This window comes from Pagrus major, chromosome 3 (genome assembly GCF_040436345.1).
Source record: "Pagrus major chromosome 3, Pma_NU_1.0".
NCBI lineage: Eukaryota > Metazoa > Chordata > Actinopteri > Spariformes > Sparidae > Pagrus > Pagrus major.
The window spans coordinates 2,089,245-2,105,433 of NC_133217.1; the positions used below are offsets into that span (position 1 = coordinate 2,089,245).

Sequence of the window (16,189 nt, forward strand, 5' to 3'; positions counted from 1 at the left end):
ACACACACACACACACACACACACACACAGATTGATAATTTCACCATTGATGCTTCAACCGCCGATTATCATGTATTAAAACAAGATCAATGAAAGTGTGGCAGTTGGTTAGGAGGACAACCAGCAAGCTGGTTTAACTAATGAGGCGCTGACAACGCCATCCTGGGAATTTCACCCAGGGAATAATGTTTACCTCAGACCAAGACTGATAACTCAGAAGGAATACAGGTTTGTTATACTGAGAGGCGAGAGACGTAGTTCCATCCAACAATAATTCTTTATTCAACAATATCAAAATACTAATAAAAAGGGCCAGTAGCAGACAATGTAAACATTCATTAGGGAAGGGCAAAGAAAATGTTTAAAGCTGAGGCTTACCAGTGGAGAGGTGAGCCACTGGGAATGAGGGCTCCACTCATGCAAATAAACAAAACACCATATTGCAGTGACTAAATGCTGAAACACTAAACACTGGTTATCAGCAACGACAGAAAAATGGGCCTCCTGCCCGTGATGGATGACCGTCCACTTAAACTATAATTTAACAACAAAACCACAAAAGAAATAAGATAAAGAAGGTAAACAAAATGAACTACACAATACAATATTAATGGTGGGGGATAAGCAGCCGGTTATTAGGAAATGAAACAAAACAAACAAAATGAAAAATGACTGTCCCAAACGATTCCCAACGGCAAAACAATAGTAAATCAAGAACGACATGAATGAAATAAACTACAGGAGATAATCACCCACAGAGGATACAAATAAGTGAATTACAATCAGGGACAAAGTAACTGAAATACGTTAAGCCCCACTCACAACACACAATCCGCTAAAACGGTCCAAGCTAAAATAATTAGGGACTAATGACAAGACAGTCCCTAGAAAAGGCCAACAATCATGAGCCTTGAGGTCAGACTGAACAGAATCTGAACTGACAGCTGCAGCTGACTGTGTGGGCTGCAGCCCCCTGCTGGTCAGTCTGAATCACTGTGTAAATATAAGTTCATTCAAAGTATTCTTTGAAAAAACAAATCAACGTAACAGTTTCTGCTCATGTGCTTGTGGATGATTTAGTCTGAACTGTTTTTCAAATCTGATAAAAAAGGTCAATTTGAATGATGAAAATATGGTTTTCTAGACATCCTGCAGGAGACTGCATATCTTCTGTACAACAAAGTTTAGAGGAGTAACTGATAATTAGTGCCCATAGCAAAATGATAATATGGTTAATAATTTAAAATCGCTAATTTCTTCACATTGAATAGTTAAAAACGTATTAATTTATATAGAAAAAAGGGCACACAGCTCCCAGTGGTGAGAACAAAGCTTTATCTTACCTCTGCATCCACACTGGTTTATAGCTGCCCTGCAGCTTTTATCCTGTAGATCCAGTGTGTTCTTGTGTTGCTGAAAAAAAATCTCTGTGTCCTTGTGAGAAAGCACTGACAGGTGTGATTCTGAGGACAGACAGAATGGACAACGCCAGTATCTGAAACATGACACATAATTAATAAATTCATTGAATGAAACACCACAAAGTGAGAGGTCTTCAGCCTGTACATGTTAAGCCTTTATTTAAGATTTTGTTTTCATTTCAGTTTTCCAGTTTTGACCGATTCTTCAGCTGCTGAGGTTAAATATCCTCGATCACTTGGATCGTACTGTTTGTCCCTCTGTAATATTGTTTCCAGGCAAGCTTCAGATTTAATGAGAGAAAATATACAACAGCTTTCAGTTGTTCATTCTAAATATTATAACGGCTGTGCACATAAGCTGTAGTGTCAGTGCAGCCCTGCAGGGGTTACCGCCTGCTTCTTTCTTTCAAATCCATTCCTTTATATGTTTGTTGTTCTTGTTTTTTTTCCAGATGTTTGTACATCATTGATAGGATTTCAAACTTCTTCTGGATATAAATGAAGCTTTACAAAATAACGTCAAGGGATACCTGGGTGACTTTTCATTAAATGGTTGAACAATATTCAAACACTTACAATATAAGAATAGAAAAAAGCTACATTTGTTGAAAGAGAGCAACAAAGATACATTATTTTCATAAATTAGATAATGCCCTTTTAGATTAAATAATGTAAAAAATATTAGCATCTCAATACCAGTGGACAGCATGTCATGAATAACTCAATAGTGATGTTATTTTGGAAACATGGAAAAACATGAAGAAAACAATGTCTAAAGCCTTTAAGAACAGTATCTCATTGTATGCTGATGATACTCCGCATTTTCTTTCAAACCCTTAAAACTCTATCGAAGATTTTAGATTCCTGTCAACAAATACATGTTGAAATGATTTATTTAAATTCTCAAAACGTTTATATTTTCTTCATGATACTACTGCTGAAGTGCGACACTGTCAGATGACATTGAACAAGTTAGAGGATAACTGTCGATGCATGAAGTAATCTCAGAGAGTTTTAATGTACCTATCACCAGTGACAAGAATATATTACCCTGAAATGAGTTATAATCCTGAACATGTGAAAATATAAAATAAAGAATGTTTTGTTGGTAAAAGCACATCCATACATTTTTATTTATCCCGACACAAAAATGTATTTATTGTCTCACAGCATGAAAAGCATCTGATTACTGCAACAATGAGAATTTCAATTTTTTGAGACAGGAAGACACAGAGTTGCAGATAAAGAGACTAAAACTAGTAAAAGTAACCAGTAAAACAACTCGACCCACTGCAGAGAGAGAGAGATTAATAAAGTTTATATGAGCTCAACTAAACTCCATCCTGTTGGCTGCAGCAGAGGAGCTTCTAGTTCTGTTGGTCTTCCTCAGATTGGATGAAACTGATCTGAAATGTTTCACTTCCCTCTCTGAGCTCAGTAACCATGGCAACAGACAGGCGTCACTGCCGAACCATGACGACAGACGTGTTTCAGTACTAAAGATAAAAAGTTAAAGGTTGCATTTTGTTCCTATGACGTATTTATGTTAAAAACCCAAATTCACAAAGAAATCAACAATGACATGCTCCTGATCAATAATCTGATCAAGTGACTGGTCCATTGATAAACAGCATGATGAGAGTAATCCAAGTCCCTGTTGGAGTCAGTCAGAGCATTTCCATAGAGAGCCACTTTGCATCAGCAGCACCATGCTCCAGTGCTCTGGGAGAGTTTATAGTCCTGAGAGTTGAACACTGGATGACTGACAGCTGTCCTTCATGACAACAGAAGACACAGAAATCCTCCTCATCAAAAACATGACTTTGATCTGCGTCCTCATCTGGACTCTCCTCTGCTGCTGCTTCACAGGTAAAGTCCAGAGAATCAAACTCCTCTCCTCTATGATCATCCATCCCTCTGAAATGAAGCCGACAGAACCATGACGCTGCTTTATGTTTTTGTCTCTGTGTCCTCAGAGTCCAGAGGTCAGGTCACAGTGACTCAGCCTGGAGCAGTGAGCTCTGCTCTGGGAGGCTCCGTCACCATCAACTGCAGAAGCAATCCAAAAGTTTATGGCGGGAACTGGTTATACTGGTACCAACAGAGAGATGGAGAAACTCCTAAACTTCTCATTTACAAGGCTAGCACTCGAGCATCAGGGATTCCAGGTCGTTTTACAGGCAGTGGATCAAACACTGACTTCACTCTGACCATCAGTGGAGTTCAGGCTGAAGATGCAGCAGTTTACTACTGTAAGGGTCATTACGATGACGGCAGTCTGTGGGTGTTCACACAGTGAAAAACCGTCGTACAAAAACCTCCCTCAGTCAGACTGAACAGAAACTGAACTGACTGCTGCAGCTGGAAGCTACTGCAGAGACTGATACACTTCACTGAGGACACACACACACACACACACACACACACACATATGATAACCAGTTCACATTCATATAAATACAGCCAATAGTTGTTGGAATAGTATAAAATCATAAAAATAGGTCTCTCACAGACACAAAAACAACATATTTCATCATGACTTTCATTGTAGACACAATTTCTGATCTGTCTAGAAACTTATTTTGTGAGAAAACTGTGCTGAACATTTTAAACTCTTTTCAGACTGAAACATTAATGTCAACAATGTTCCTATCCAAACCTTTAATGATAAAGGTTGATTAAGTTGTTTACAGGAAAGCAATCCTTACAGCTAAAACTTAGAAACACTTAAAGTCAAACATTTTAATATTTCTAATATTTTAAAGCATCATAAACCTGATTTGAAGTAACACACTGACAACATCAGATCATGTAAAGCTTGAAATACACTCTGCAGCACAGCAGGTGACTGACAGTTCTTTGTAACCTGCACAACATTTGAATGACAGTAGTGTCTATTATTGTCAAATGAAAATGACACAAAGCAGCTGTGATTACTTTCTCTGACATTTACTTTATTAAACAAATCAGTAAAAAGTGAAGCTGAAGAGAGAGAGAGAGTTTTATCCATCAACACTTTCTGTTATTGATCTACCTGCTTCAGGATACCACAGCTAAAAACTGTCAGGCTGCACTGACACAACTATCAGATCCCACCTGTATTACATTCTCATCATTTTTAATGATTATCCACATACATTACAAAATGCTCAAAAGAACTGTGAGGATATAAATGACCTACTGTTTTAAATGAAGACATCACCACATGACAGGAGTTATTCTTGTAATAATATGTGTGAAGATCACTGAGTTGATCAGTTGGTCTTTATTATTTTAACATTCAGAGAATATCAGCTTTACTGCAAGCTACACAAATAACACTTTCAAACTGTGATGAATCTGGAGACAGAGAAGGAGATATCACTTTATGCAGATGATACACTGATTTTTATTTCTAATGCTGAATTATTATTCTTTTAATTAGTTTTTTTAAGTCAGAAATTGAAAATAATATCCTGGAACAAATTGTTCTTAAAGGCAAGATGATAGTAATAACAGGTGACTTTGTGGTTCATCACAAAAAAAAATTCTAAGCATGTGATTCATCACAAATAATAATAGGAATACATGAAACTGGAGAGACTGTAGGATGTCTTAAAATGTCTGAAAACCATTAAAAAGTCATCTGGGAAAAATGGATTTAGTTCTGATGTGACTGTGCATTAATCTGACAAATGTTCCTCATATATCAAATGTGTGTAAAAAGAAGGTCAAAGACATGTCACATTTATAATAAAGGTAATGAAATGTTTATTGTTGTAAAATGTTGAAACAGAAGCAAGAACACATTAATGTTGAAACATGTTGAGAGAAAGAGAGAACAGAGAGAGAGCTGAGAGCAGTATGAGAGTAAAACCAGCAGCAGAGTCCCAGTGAGTCAGGTCAGGACTGGGAACACTGGTCTCTCCTCAGTGTCTCTGAGACTGGAGTCTGGGAGCCCTGGGTGGCCTCACAGGTCACAGAGCCCACCTTCCTCCACTGGTCTGCAGGGAGCCTCAGGGTGCTGCTCCAGCTGTAGCGGCCGTCCTTCTCCAGCACCCCGGGGCTCCTGCTCTCCTCCCAGCTGCAGCTGCTGCTGCTGCTGCTGCCGTCCACCTTCCAGGACAGACTCCAGTCTGAGGGGAAGCCCTTGTTGGCCAGACACATGAGCGTGGCCGTCCCCTGCTGCAGCTCCTCACTGGAGGGGGGCAGCACCGTCAGGGTGGGGACGACTCGACCCACTGTAGAGAGAGAGAGATTAATAAAGTTTATATGAGCTCAACTAAACTCCATCCTGTTGGCTGCAGCAGAGGAGCTTCTAGTTCTGTTGGTCTTCCTCAGATTGGATGAAACTGATCTTCAATGTTTCACTTCCCTCTCTGGGCTCAGTAACCATGGCAACAGACATGCATCACTGCTGAACCATGACGACAGACAGGTTTCAGTACTAAAGATAAAAAGTTAAAGGTTGCATTTTGTTCCTATGACGTATTTATGTTAAAAACCCAAATTCACAAAGAAATTAACAATGACATGCTTCTGATCAATAATCTGATCAAGTGATTGATCCATTGATGAACAGCATGATGAGACTAATCGAAGACAGAGGACATTTTGAAACACGTTTTTAAAAAGCATGAAGTCAGAATCATTTAAAATTGGTCTGTAAACTTTCATTATCAATACTTTAAGTGATTGATCAATTGTTAACAGCATGATGAGAGTAATCCAAGTCCCTGTTGGAGTGAGTCAGAGCATTTCCATAGAGAGCCACTTTGCATCAGCAGCACCATGCTCCAGTGCTCTGGGAGAGTTTATAGTCCTGAGAGTTGAACACTGGATGACTGACAGCTGTCCTTCATGACAACAGAAGACACAGAAATCCTCCTCATCAAAAACATGACTTTGATCTGTGTCCTCATCTGGACTCTCCTCTGCTGCTGCTTCACAGGTAAAGTCCAGAGAATCAAACTCCTCTCCTCTATGAACATCCGTCCCTCTGAAATGAAGCCGACAAAACCATGACGCTGCTTTATGTTTTTGTCTCTGTGTCCTCAGAGTCCAGAGGTCAGGTCACAGTGACTCAGCCTGGAGCAGTGAGCTCTGCTCTGGGAGGCTCCATCACCATCAACTGTCGGACCAGTCAGGATGTTTATGTTTATAGCGGCTACCACCTTTTAGCCTGGTACCAACAGAGAGATGGGGAAATTCCTAAACTTCTCATTTACGGGGCTAGCACTCGAGCATCAGGGATTCCAGGTCGTTTTACAGGCAGTGGATCAAACTCTGCCTTCACTCTGACCATCAGTGGAGTTCAGGCTGAAGATGCAGCAGTTTACTACTGTCAGAGTGTTCATGAAATCAACAGTCAGTGGGTGGTCACACAGTGAAAAACCGTCGTACAAAAACCTCCCTCAGTCAGACTGAACAGAAACTGAAGTGACTGCTGCAGCTGGAAGCTACTGCAGAGACTGATACACTTCACTGAGGACACACACACAAACACACACACACACAAACACACATACAATTTACACTCATTATCAACCAAATGTGTGCACACCTCAAATCACATTTCAGATACGTTCAATCAGTAGAGACAGGTGAATTAAGTAAAGATAATAGGTTATTACAGACTGGAGATTAAATAGATTAACAGATGATATGTGCTGATTAAGTCTTGAGAAAAAGTCTTTGGTACATCGACTCTTTAGGGAGAGTTTGTAATAAAGGGACATCCGCCCTGAGCAGCAGCATATAATTTTCTACAATATAAGAGGGCCAGACATCCCAAAAAACACAGGGAACTATTTCAGCCAAGCGGCTCACTAACCAAGCAGGAATGAAACAAGCCATGAATATTTGAAAAAAAATGCCACAATCTGCTTTGAGATGAAACATAGTAGAAAGCATGACGCCAAAAACTTTAAAATACTTGACTATTAGGTTTTAGCCAGCAATAGTGAATGGTCAGGAGTGACCTGACTAGCTTCACCATCAATGGCTAGAGGACAGAAATGCCTTGCTTGAGATTTTAAGACTTTAACTATTAATATATACAATGGTCAACTTTGACCTGAATATCTTAGCCAGCATTAGCTTGAGGACAACAATGCCCTGCTTGGCATTTAAAGGCCTCAAACAGCAATGGCAAATGGTCAGCAATGACTTGAATAGAAATAAATTGAAGAATATGATTCTTCTAATTAACATTGTGGGTCTGGATTAGTCGTCCAAGTTTAGACCTATTTTATGTAGTATAACTGATTATAGACGTGCAGATTTTTACATGCATCACAATGTACAAGAACATACAAAGTAAAGGGGAGTACATTGACAACAATAGGTTTCATTTTACAAATGACCAAAATTCCTTATTGTGCAGAGGAATTTAGAAATACTGGCCCATCTCTAAAAGCCTGTTCCCCGTCTAGCTGAGGGAAATCATAGACCGGCCGCCTTTTTAGAATTTACATGAAAAGAGTTCTCCTGGCACAGGTAGACACTGGTACAATAAAGACAATGTTTAAATTTGGAAAAGCGAAATGACAGATTCATGTGAACATGAAGGGATTAGGATGGAGACTGTGAATCCCATATTTGAGCAGTAGTGCAGGAAATGGTTTGGCAACAGCAACAACATGATATGATGTGGACAGCTACAGTTCAAACTTCAGCTCAGTCCAAACTAAGAGCACAGGAAATAAGATATTTTACATGGCACTGAATCCTAACACAAGTTAGTAATTAAGATGTTCCTGAAGTCTTTGAATTTAAATTTGTTTCTCTGAATACCACCCATCTGTAAGTTTATTCTTGGATGCATCAGACAAAACTCATGGGAGGGTCCAGGTTGACCTAACTGAAGCATTTCCATAGAGAGCCACTTTGCATCAGCAGCACCATGCTCCAGTGCTCTGGGAGAGTTTATAGTCCTGAGAGTTGAACACTGGATGACTGACAGCTGTCCTTCATGACAACAGAAGACACAGAAATCCTCCTCATCAAAAACATGACTTTGATCTGCGTCCTCATCTGGACTCTCCTCTGCTGCTGCTTCACAGGTAAAGTCCAGAGAATCAAACTCCTCTCCTCTATGAACATCCGTCCCCCTGAAATGAAGCCGACAAAACCATGACGCTGCTTTATGTTTTTGTCTCTGTGTCCTCAGAGTCCAGAGGTCAGTACACAGTGACTCAGCCTGGAGCAGTGAGCTCTGCTCTGGGAGGCTCCGTCACCATCAACTGTAGGACCAGTCAGACGGTTCATGCTTGGGGCAGCAACCACCGTTTAGCCTGGTACCAACAGAGAGATGGAGAAACTCCTAAACTTCTCATTTACTATGCTAACAGAAGAGAATCAGGGATTCCAGGTCGTTTTACAGGCAGTGGATCAAACTCTGCCTTCACTCTGACCATCAGTGGAGTTCAGGCTGAAGATGCAGCAGTTTACTACTGTCAGAGTCTTCACTATCCCAACAGGGTGTTCACACAGTGAAAAACCGTCGTACAAAAACCTCCCTCAGTCAGACTGAACAGAAACTGAACTGACTGCTGCAGCTGGAAGCTACTGCAGAGACTGATACACTTCACTGAGGACACACACACACACACACACACACACACACACACACACACACACACACACACACACACACACACAGTTTCATCAAGCAGATTAATCATGTCATGTATTGACGCTTTAACCACCAATAAACTTGTATCAGAACAAGTTCAATGACAAACTTGTTTCGGTAGAAAACAAGTTAATTCCTCCATCACAGCTTCTCACCATGAAACAAATGAAACAGGACCCAGTTAAACAAACAAAGATATAATCATAAACTTAGAGACAGAATTCATTATGAAACATGGCTCACAAAGAAAACTAACAGCCTACCATTAATGATTCTTTGCCCTGCTTCTGATGTATAGGCTTGTTCCACACACATGGCTAATGGTCAGCAGTATCCTGAATACAGTTTGGACGGCAGTGTTCTGCTCATGATATATCAGTTCAACCAGCAGCGGCTAATGGTCAGCTGTGACCTGAATAGCAATAAATTCAACCATATGATGAATGCTAATCAACACTTTGTAGGTCTGGATTACTCATCTCAATTTCACAGACCTATTTCATTTAGAATAACTGATACAGAAGTGTAGCTTCTTCTACAAGTATCATGATGTTAAATAACTTAACAAGCAAAGAGGAGTAGTTTAAAAACAAGAGAAATATAGAAATACCAGCCCATCTCTAAATGCCTGTTACCTGTGTAGTTGAGGTAAAGACCCAGCTGCTGTTATAGAAGTACAGTGATGTTCCTCATCCCTTGAGTTGAGCTAAAGAGCAGCTGGGCCACGATGACACAATTTCCTGAAATAGTTGCTTGTCCCAAATACGCTAGATGAGGAAAATCAAGGCCGGCCGCTATTCTAGAGTTTACAGGAAGTTTCCTCCTGCCACAGGTAGACACTGGGAATGAAAACATTGTTTCAGTTTGGAAAAGCTCCTCCGAAAACTGATAGATATGCAAGAGAAATGTGTCCACAAACACTGAACCCAGAAGAGAATGAATGAATGAATGAATGCAAATTCATTTCAGACATGTGAAAACTAAACACAACATGCCACACGTGCACTCCCATGTAACTATATACAATTCAATATACTATATGTACAATTAATCAATCACATATTATATATAAATATATTTACATACACACCCATATATGCATATAAAACATATGTACTGAACACATGTACATATACATACTTACATGTGCACTCATCTATGTACATACATACACTCACACATACACAGCTTATAATATAATATACATAATATATATACATTGACCAAATTTCTGTATCTTATTATAAAAGTTATTAAAGTAAATGTATATTTCATAACATATTAATATTTTGTACACACAAACACATGCATACATCTATGAAAACACCTGGTGATTTTTAAAGCCCTCCCTCGTCCCTGGACCTTTTGATAATCATCTCGTTGGACCTTGTTCTGAACTGGATCATGCTCAGACGTTGCTTCAGCTCCATGCTCGAACCATTCCACAGTTTCACACCGCAGATTGAAATGCACTCACGTTTTATAGTCGTACGAACAGATCGCATATTGAAATTCAACTTTTCCCTCAAAATATAACCCCCCTCTCTATCAAAGAAAAGTTTCTGAATGTTACCTGCTAGTAGTTTGTTTCTTGCTTCATACAGTATTTGTGCAGTTTGATATTCAACCAGGTTGATTAACTTTATCGCACGGGAATTTAAAAACAAAAAAGTTCAAAGTTCAAAGTCGACTTTATTGTCAAAACTGCAATATGTACAAGACATACAGAGAATTGAAATTGTGTTTCCCTCTGTCCAGACAATATAAGTGAATATGTACAGAAAAAGCAGAAAATAGAAATATAAGAATATAAAATAAAATAGAAATATAGATCTAAAAATAAAAATAAAATATGTACAGCTAAGAGACATTCGGGAATATAAAGTCCGGAGATATAAATAGTGTGGAATAGGTATGTCAGTATTGGGGTTGGATATAAATATAGATATAAATATGACAGTATAAAATGGTATAAACTGGACTACAATAAGTGTGGTGTGATGATAATATCTGACTTCATGAACTGTTCTTATGGCTCTTTGTTGAAGTGTGAAAAGTGGTTGCAGTGAGCTTTTGTAGGTGTTCCCTCTCAGACCTCCACACAGTCAATTAAATATGGTCAGACCAGTGAACAGTAGAGAATGTGCAGTGGTTTGTGATCCAGTACGAGCTTCGTCTCACACAGGACTGAGATGCTTCCTGACAGTTTAGATCGTATATGTTTTATGTGAGGTTTCCAGCAGATATTGTGCTCTATTATCACACCTAGAAATGTATTTACGTACACTCTTTCAATACTATAATATTACTGACAAACCTCCCTCAGCTCAAGAGACACTGATCTGAATCAGCAGCTGCACAGAAACAGAGACACTTCAGAGGTTTAAGACATGATGACAGAATCAGACTGACCTGGATGCCGTTCTCCACCTCTCTTAAGCCTTCACAAAAGGCCGTCTTCACAACCTGATTGGCTGAGAGGGGAATGCCCCAAGCTGCTTTCACTCATTAATTAGGAGCCAGTCTCCACAGCCTGTACACATGAGATCTGAATCCACTGCAATCAGTCGAGAGGAGGTTTGAAATTCAGCCAAAATAAAACACATAGCAAGTCCTACACACTGGGACTGCTGCACCCTGTCTTTAAACAGTATTTTTAAAGCATTTCTGATCAAATCTGAAATACAGACAATTTACATTTTAGTCACACGTTTAATGTTCAACAAACCTCAACACACTACGTTTTTAATGGGCTTGTGTCCATAGAAAAGCTCATCACTTGTAATGTCTGTTAAAATGACACTGCTGATAATGATACGATGATGATATAATATGCTGATAACATCCTTCAAATGCAATAAATTCTCTTCAGACTTTATAGTTTATAGGATTCATTTGACTTTCTGGACACTTGTAAAACCATGTGAGTGTTTCAACCAATGGGACACTTCATACATAAGACACATACAGTTTATCTGTCAAACACACAACATGACAACATGACAACAAGTGATTTGATGAATTAGTCTTTATTGTGTTGAAATAATCTGAATGACAACAAGCAACAAAACTTTGTGAATGAAACATGTGATTAGAGAGTGAGTGAGGGAACTAAAGAGGTAGAAGAAAGAAAAAAGACAGAGAGAGAGAGAGACAGTGTTGCAGACTGAGAGCAGTATGAGAGTAAAACCAGCAGCAGAGTCCCAGTGAGTCAGGTCAGGACTGGGAACACTGGTCTCTCCTCAGTGTCTCTGAGACTGGAGTCTGGGAGCCCTGGGTGGCCTCACAGGTCACAGAGCCCACCTTCCTCCACTGGTCTGCAGGGAGCCTCAGGGTGCTGCTCCAGCTGTAGCGGCCGTCCTTCTCCAGCACCCCGGGGCTCCTGCTCTCCTCCCAGCTGCTGCTGCTGCTGCTGCTGCTGCCGTCCACCTTCCAGGACAGACTCCAGTCTGAGGGGAAGCCCTTGTTGGCCAGACACATGAGCGTGGCCGTCCCCTGCTGCAGCTCCTCACTGGAGGGGGGCAGCACCGTCAGGGTGGGATGGACATCACCTAGGAGACACCAATCAGCTTAGAGGACAGGGACCACACAGCTGTCAATCAACCAGCAGACACTCGGACAGCTTCACTGTGTGAGAGTTGATTTAGTCCTTTAAGGAGTTTCTGTCAGATGGTTTTTCTGCTCCACCAGTCACTCACTCACACTTGTTTCACTTCCCTTGAAGAAGCCTCTCATGCATATCAGCACAGAGAGAATCATCAAACAGAATGAGCTGAAATATATCAAACTACACTGGAAATAAAAGAGATCAAACTTTCTCATCACAATCAGCCAAAACCTGAACTATATGTGACTTTAAAATATTTAGTGGACACATACACAAATACAGAAAATCAACCGACTGCAATCAAATGTTGGACAAGAGGAGCGTTTTGAACACTGCTATCATTGAGGTGAAAAATGATATCTCCTCTTGCAAAACATTTCTAAAACAGGTTTACAGTTTTATCTTTTCTACACTTCAGGCTGTTTAAATGTCACTTTGACAGGAATGTGTAAAGAAATGTTTAGTAAAGCTGCTCTGAGTTAGCCTCCATGATAAAGGAGGAGGATTAAAACATGAATACTAAAAGTGTTGGAATTAAAACAAGATATATTTATCTGCCTCAAACATCCAAAACATGACATTAAAAGTTACTTCACAGTATATTATTTAATATTAGTGCAGAAACTTACTTCCAACATTCAGTCTGGTTCCTCCACCAAAAGTCCACCACAGTGATACAAACTCATTGAGCCGCCGTACAAAAACCTCTGACTGTAGAGAGACACGGCTCTCTGACTTTGACACACTGAACTAAACCTACAAGCCCTCAAGATGCAACTTTACTATTAAAGTTGGAAATAATGATTCATCTACTGTCTTAATATTTCACATTGACTGCAATAAGTTTTTTAATTCCAGTTCTGAAGCAAGCTTTGTCTCTTACTGCAAAATATTTTTGCAAAAATCAAACATTAACATGAAAAAATGATTATTTTCCTTGTAATATGAAGAAAAAACGAGAAAATAGCTCCTGAAATAACAAAAACAATAAAACATTTGACTTACTTCCAACACTCAGTCTGGTTCCTCCACCGAACGTGTACCACAGTGATACAAACTCATTGAGCCGCCGTACAAAAACCTCTGACTGTAGAGAGACACGGCTCTCTGACTTTGACACAAACAAACTCAACAAAATTAGACTCTGATTGTAAAATATTATCAGCTGATATGAAAAGTGACGATAACACAGAGCCACAGATTTACACAATGTATGTTTTTATTTGATATATGTTCATTTTTAATGAAACTTAATTTACTCTTCATTTCATTTAAACAAGACAGACGACATTGTGAAACACATTTTTCAACAAACATGAAGCCAATCTCGTATAAAATTGACATTGAAAATATCCTAATCAATACTTTAAGTGATTGATCCATTGATAAACAGCATGATGAGAGTAATCCAAGTCCCTGTTGGAGTCAGTCAGAGCATTTCCATAGAGAGCCACTTTGCATCAGCAGCACCATGCTCCAGTGCTCTGGGAGAGTTTATAGTCCTGAGAGTTGAACACTGGATGACTGACAGCTGTCCTTCATGACAACAGAAGACACAGAAATCCTCCTCATCAAAAACATGACTTTGATCTGCGTCCTCATCTGGACTCTCCTCTGCTGCTGCTTCACAGGTAAAGTCCAGAGAATCGAACTCCTCTCCTCTATGAACACCCGTCCCTCTGAAATGAAGCCGACAAAACCATGACACTGCTTTATGTTTTTGTCTCTGTGTCCTCAGAGTCCAGAGGTCAGGTCACAGTGACTCAGCCTGGAGCAGTGAGCTCTGCTCTGGGAGGCTCCGTCACCATCAACTGTAGGACCAGTCGGGATGTTTATTATCATACTAACTTCCCATTCCACCATTTAGCCTGGTACCAACAGAGAGATGGAGAAACTCCTAAACTTCTCATTTACTGGACTAACGGTAGAGCATCAGGGATTCCAGGTCGTTTTACAGGCAGTGGATCAAACTCTGCCTTCACTCTGACCATCAGTGGAGTTCAGGCTGAAGATGCAGCAGTTTACTACTGTCAGAGTTATCATGAAATCAATAGTCAGGATGTGTTCACACAGTGAAAAAACGTCGTACAAAAACCTCCCTCAGTCAGACTGAACAGAAGCTGAACTGACTGCTGCAGCTGGAAGCTACTGCAGAGACTGATACACTTCACTGAGGACACACACACACACACACACACACACACACAGATTGATCATTTCACCATTGATGCTTTAACTGCTGATCATCATGTATTAAAACAAGATCAATGAAAGTGTGGCAGGTGGTTAGCTGGTTTAACTAAGGAGGCGCTGACAATGCCACCCTGGGAATTTCATTTATATAGAAAAACGGGCACACAGCTCCCAGTGGTGAGAGCAAAGCTTTATCTTACCTCTGCATCCACACTGGTTTATAGCTGCCCTGCAGCTTTTATCCTGTAGATCCAGTGTTTTCTTATGTTGTTGAAACAAAATCTCTGTGTCCTTGTGAGAAAGTACTGACAGGTGTGATTCTGAGGACTGACAGAATGGACAACGCCAGTATCTGAAACATGACACATAATTAATAACTTAATTGAATGAAACACCATAAAATGAGAGGTCCTCAGCTTGTACATGTTAAGCATTTATTTAAGATTTTGTTTTGATTTCAGTTTTGACCGATTCTGCAGCTGCTGAGGTTAAATATCCTCGATCACTTGGATCGTACTGATTCTCCTTCTGTAATATTGTTTCCAGGCAAACTTCAGATTTAATGAGAGAAAATATACAATAGCTTTCAGTTGTTTATTCTAAATATTATAACGGCTGTGCACATAAGCTGTTGTGTCAGTGCAGCCCTGCAGGGGTTACCGCCTGCTTCTTTCTTTCAAATCCATTCCTTTATATGTCTGTTGTTCTTGTTTGTTTTTTCCAGACGTTTGTACATCATTGATAGGATTTCAAACTTCTTCTGGATATAAATGAAACCTTACAAAATAAAGTCAAGGGATACCTGGGTGACTTTTCATTAAATGGTTGAACAATATTCAAACACTTACAATATAAGAATAGAAAAAAGCTACATTTGTTGAAAGAGAGCAACAAAGATACATTATTTTCATTAATGAGATAATGCCCTTTTAGATTAAATAATGTAAAAATAATAGCATCTCAATACCAGTGAGACAGCATGTAATGAATAACTCAATAGTGATGTTACTTTGGAAACATGGAACAATATGAAGAAAACAATGTCTAAAGTCTTTAAGAACAGTATATCATTGTATGCTGATGATACGCCGCATTTTCTTTCAAACCCTTAAAACTCTATCAAAGATTTTAGATTCCTGTCAACAAATACATGTTGAAATGATTTATTTAAATTCTCAAAACGTTTATATTTTCTTTATGATACTACTGCTGAAGTGCGACACTGTCAGATGACATTGAACAAGTTAGAGGATAACTGTCGATGCATGAAGTAATCCCAGAGAGTTTTAATGTACCTATCACCAGTGACAAGAAAATATTACCTGATATGAGTTATAATCCTGAACATGTGAA

At 39.5% G+C, this 16,189-nt stretch overlaps 3 gene segments (V, D, J or C); 1 reads left to right on the forward strand and 2 right to left on the reverse strand.

Moving 5' to 3' along the window:
- LOC140994109 (Ig kappa chain V region 3547-like) overlaps nt 1-16,189 on the forward strand; it is a 75,508-nt gene that overhangs the window by 42,329 nt on the left and 16,990 nt on the right.
- On the reverse strand, nt 5,186-5,628 carry LOC140993927 (Ig kappa-b4 chain C region-like). The segment is given in 1 exon segment: nt 5,186-5,628. A coding segment is annotated over 1 exon segment (264 nt).
- Nucleotides 12,047-13,688, reverse strand: LOC140993865 (Ig kappa-b4 chain C region-like). The segment is given in 2 exon segments: nt 12,047-12,587; nt 13,649-13,688. A coding segment is annotated over 1 exon segment (264 nt).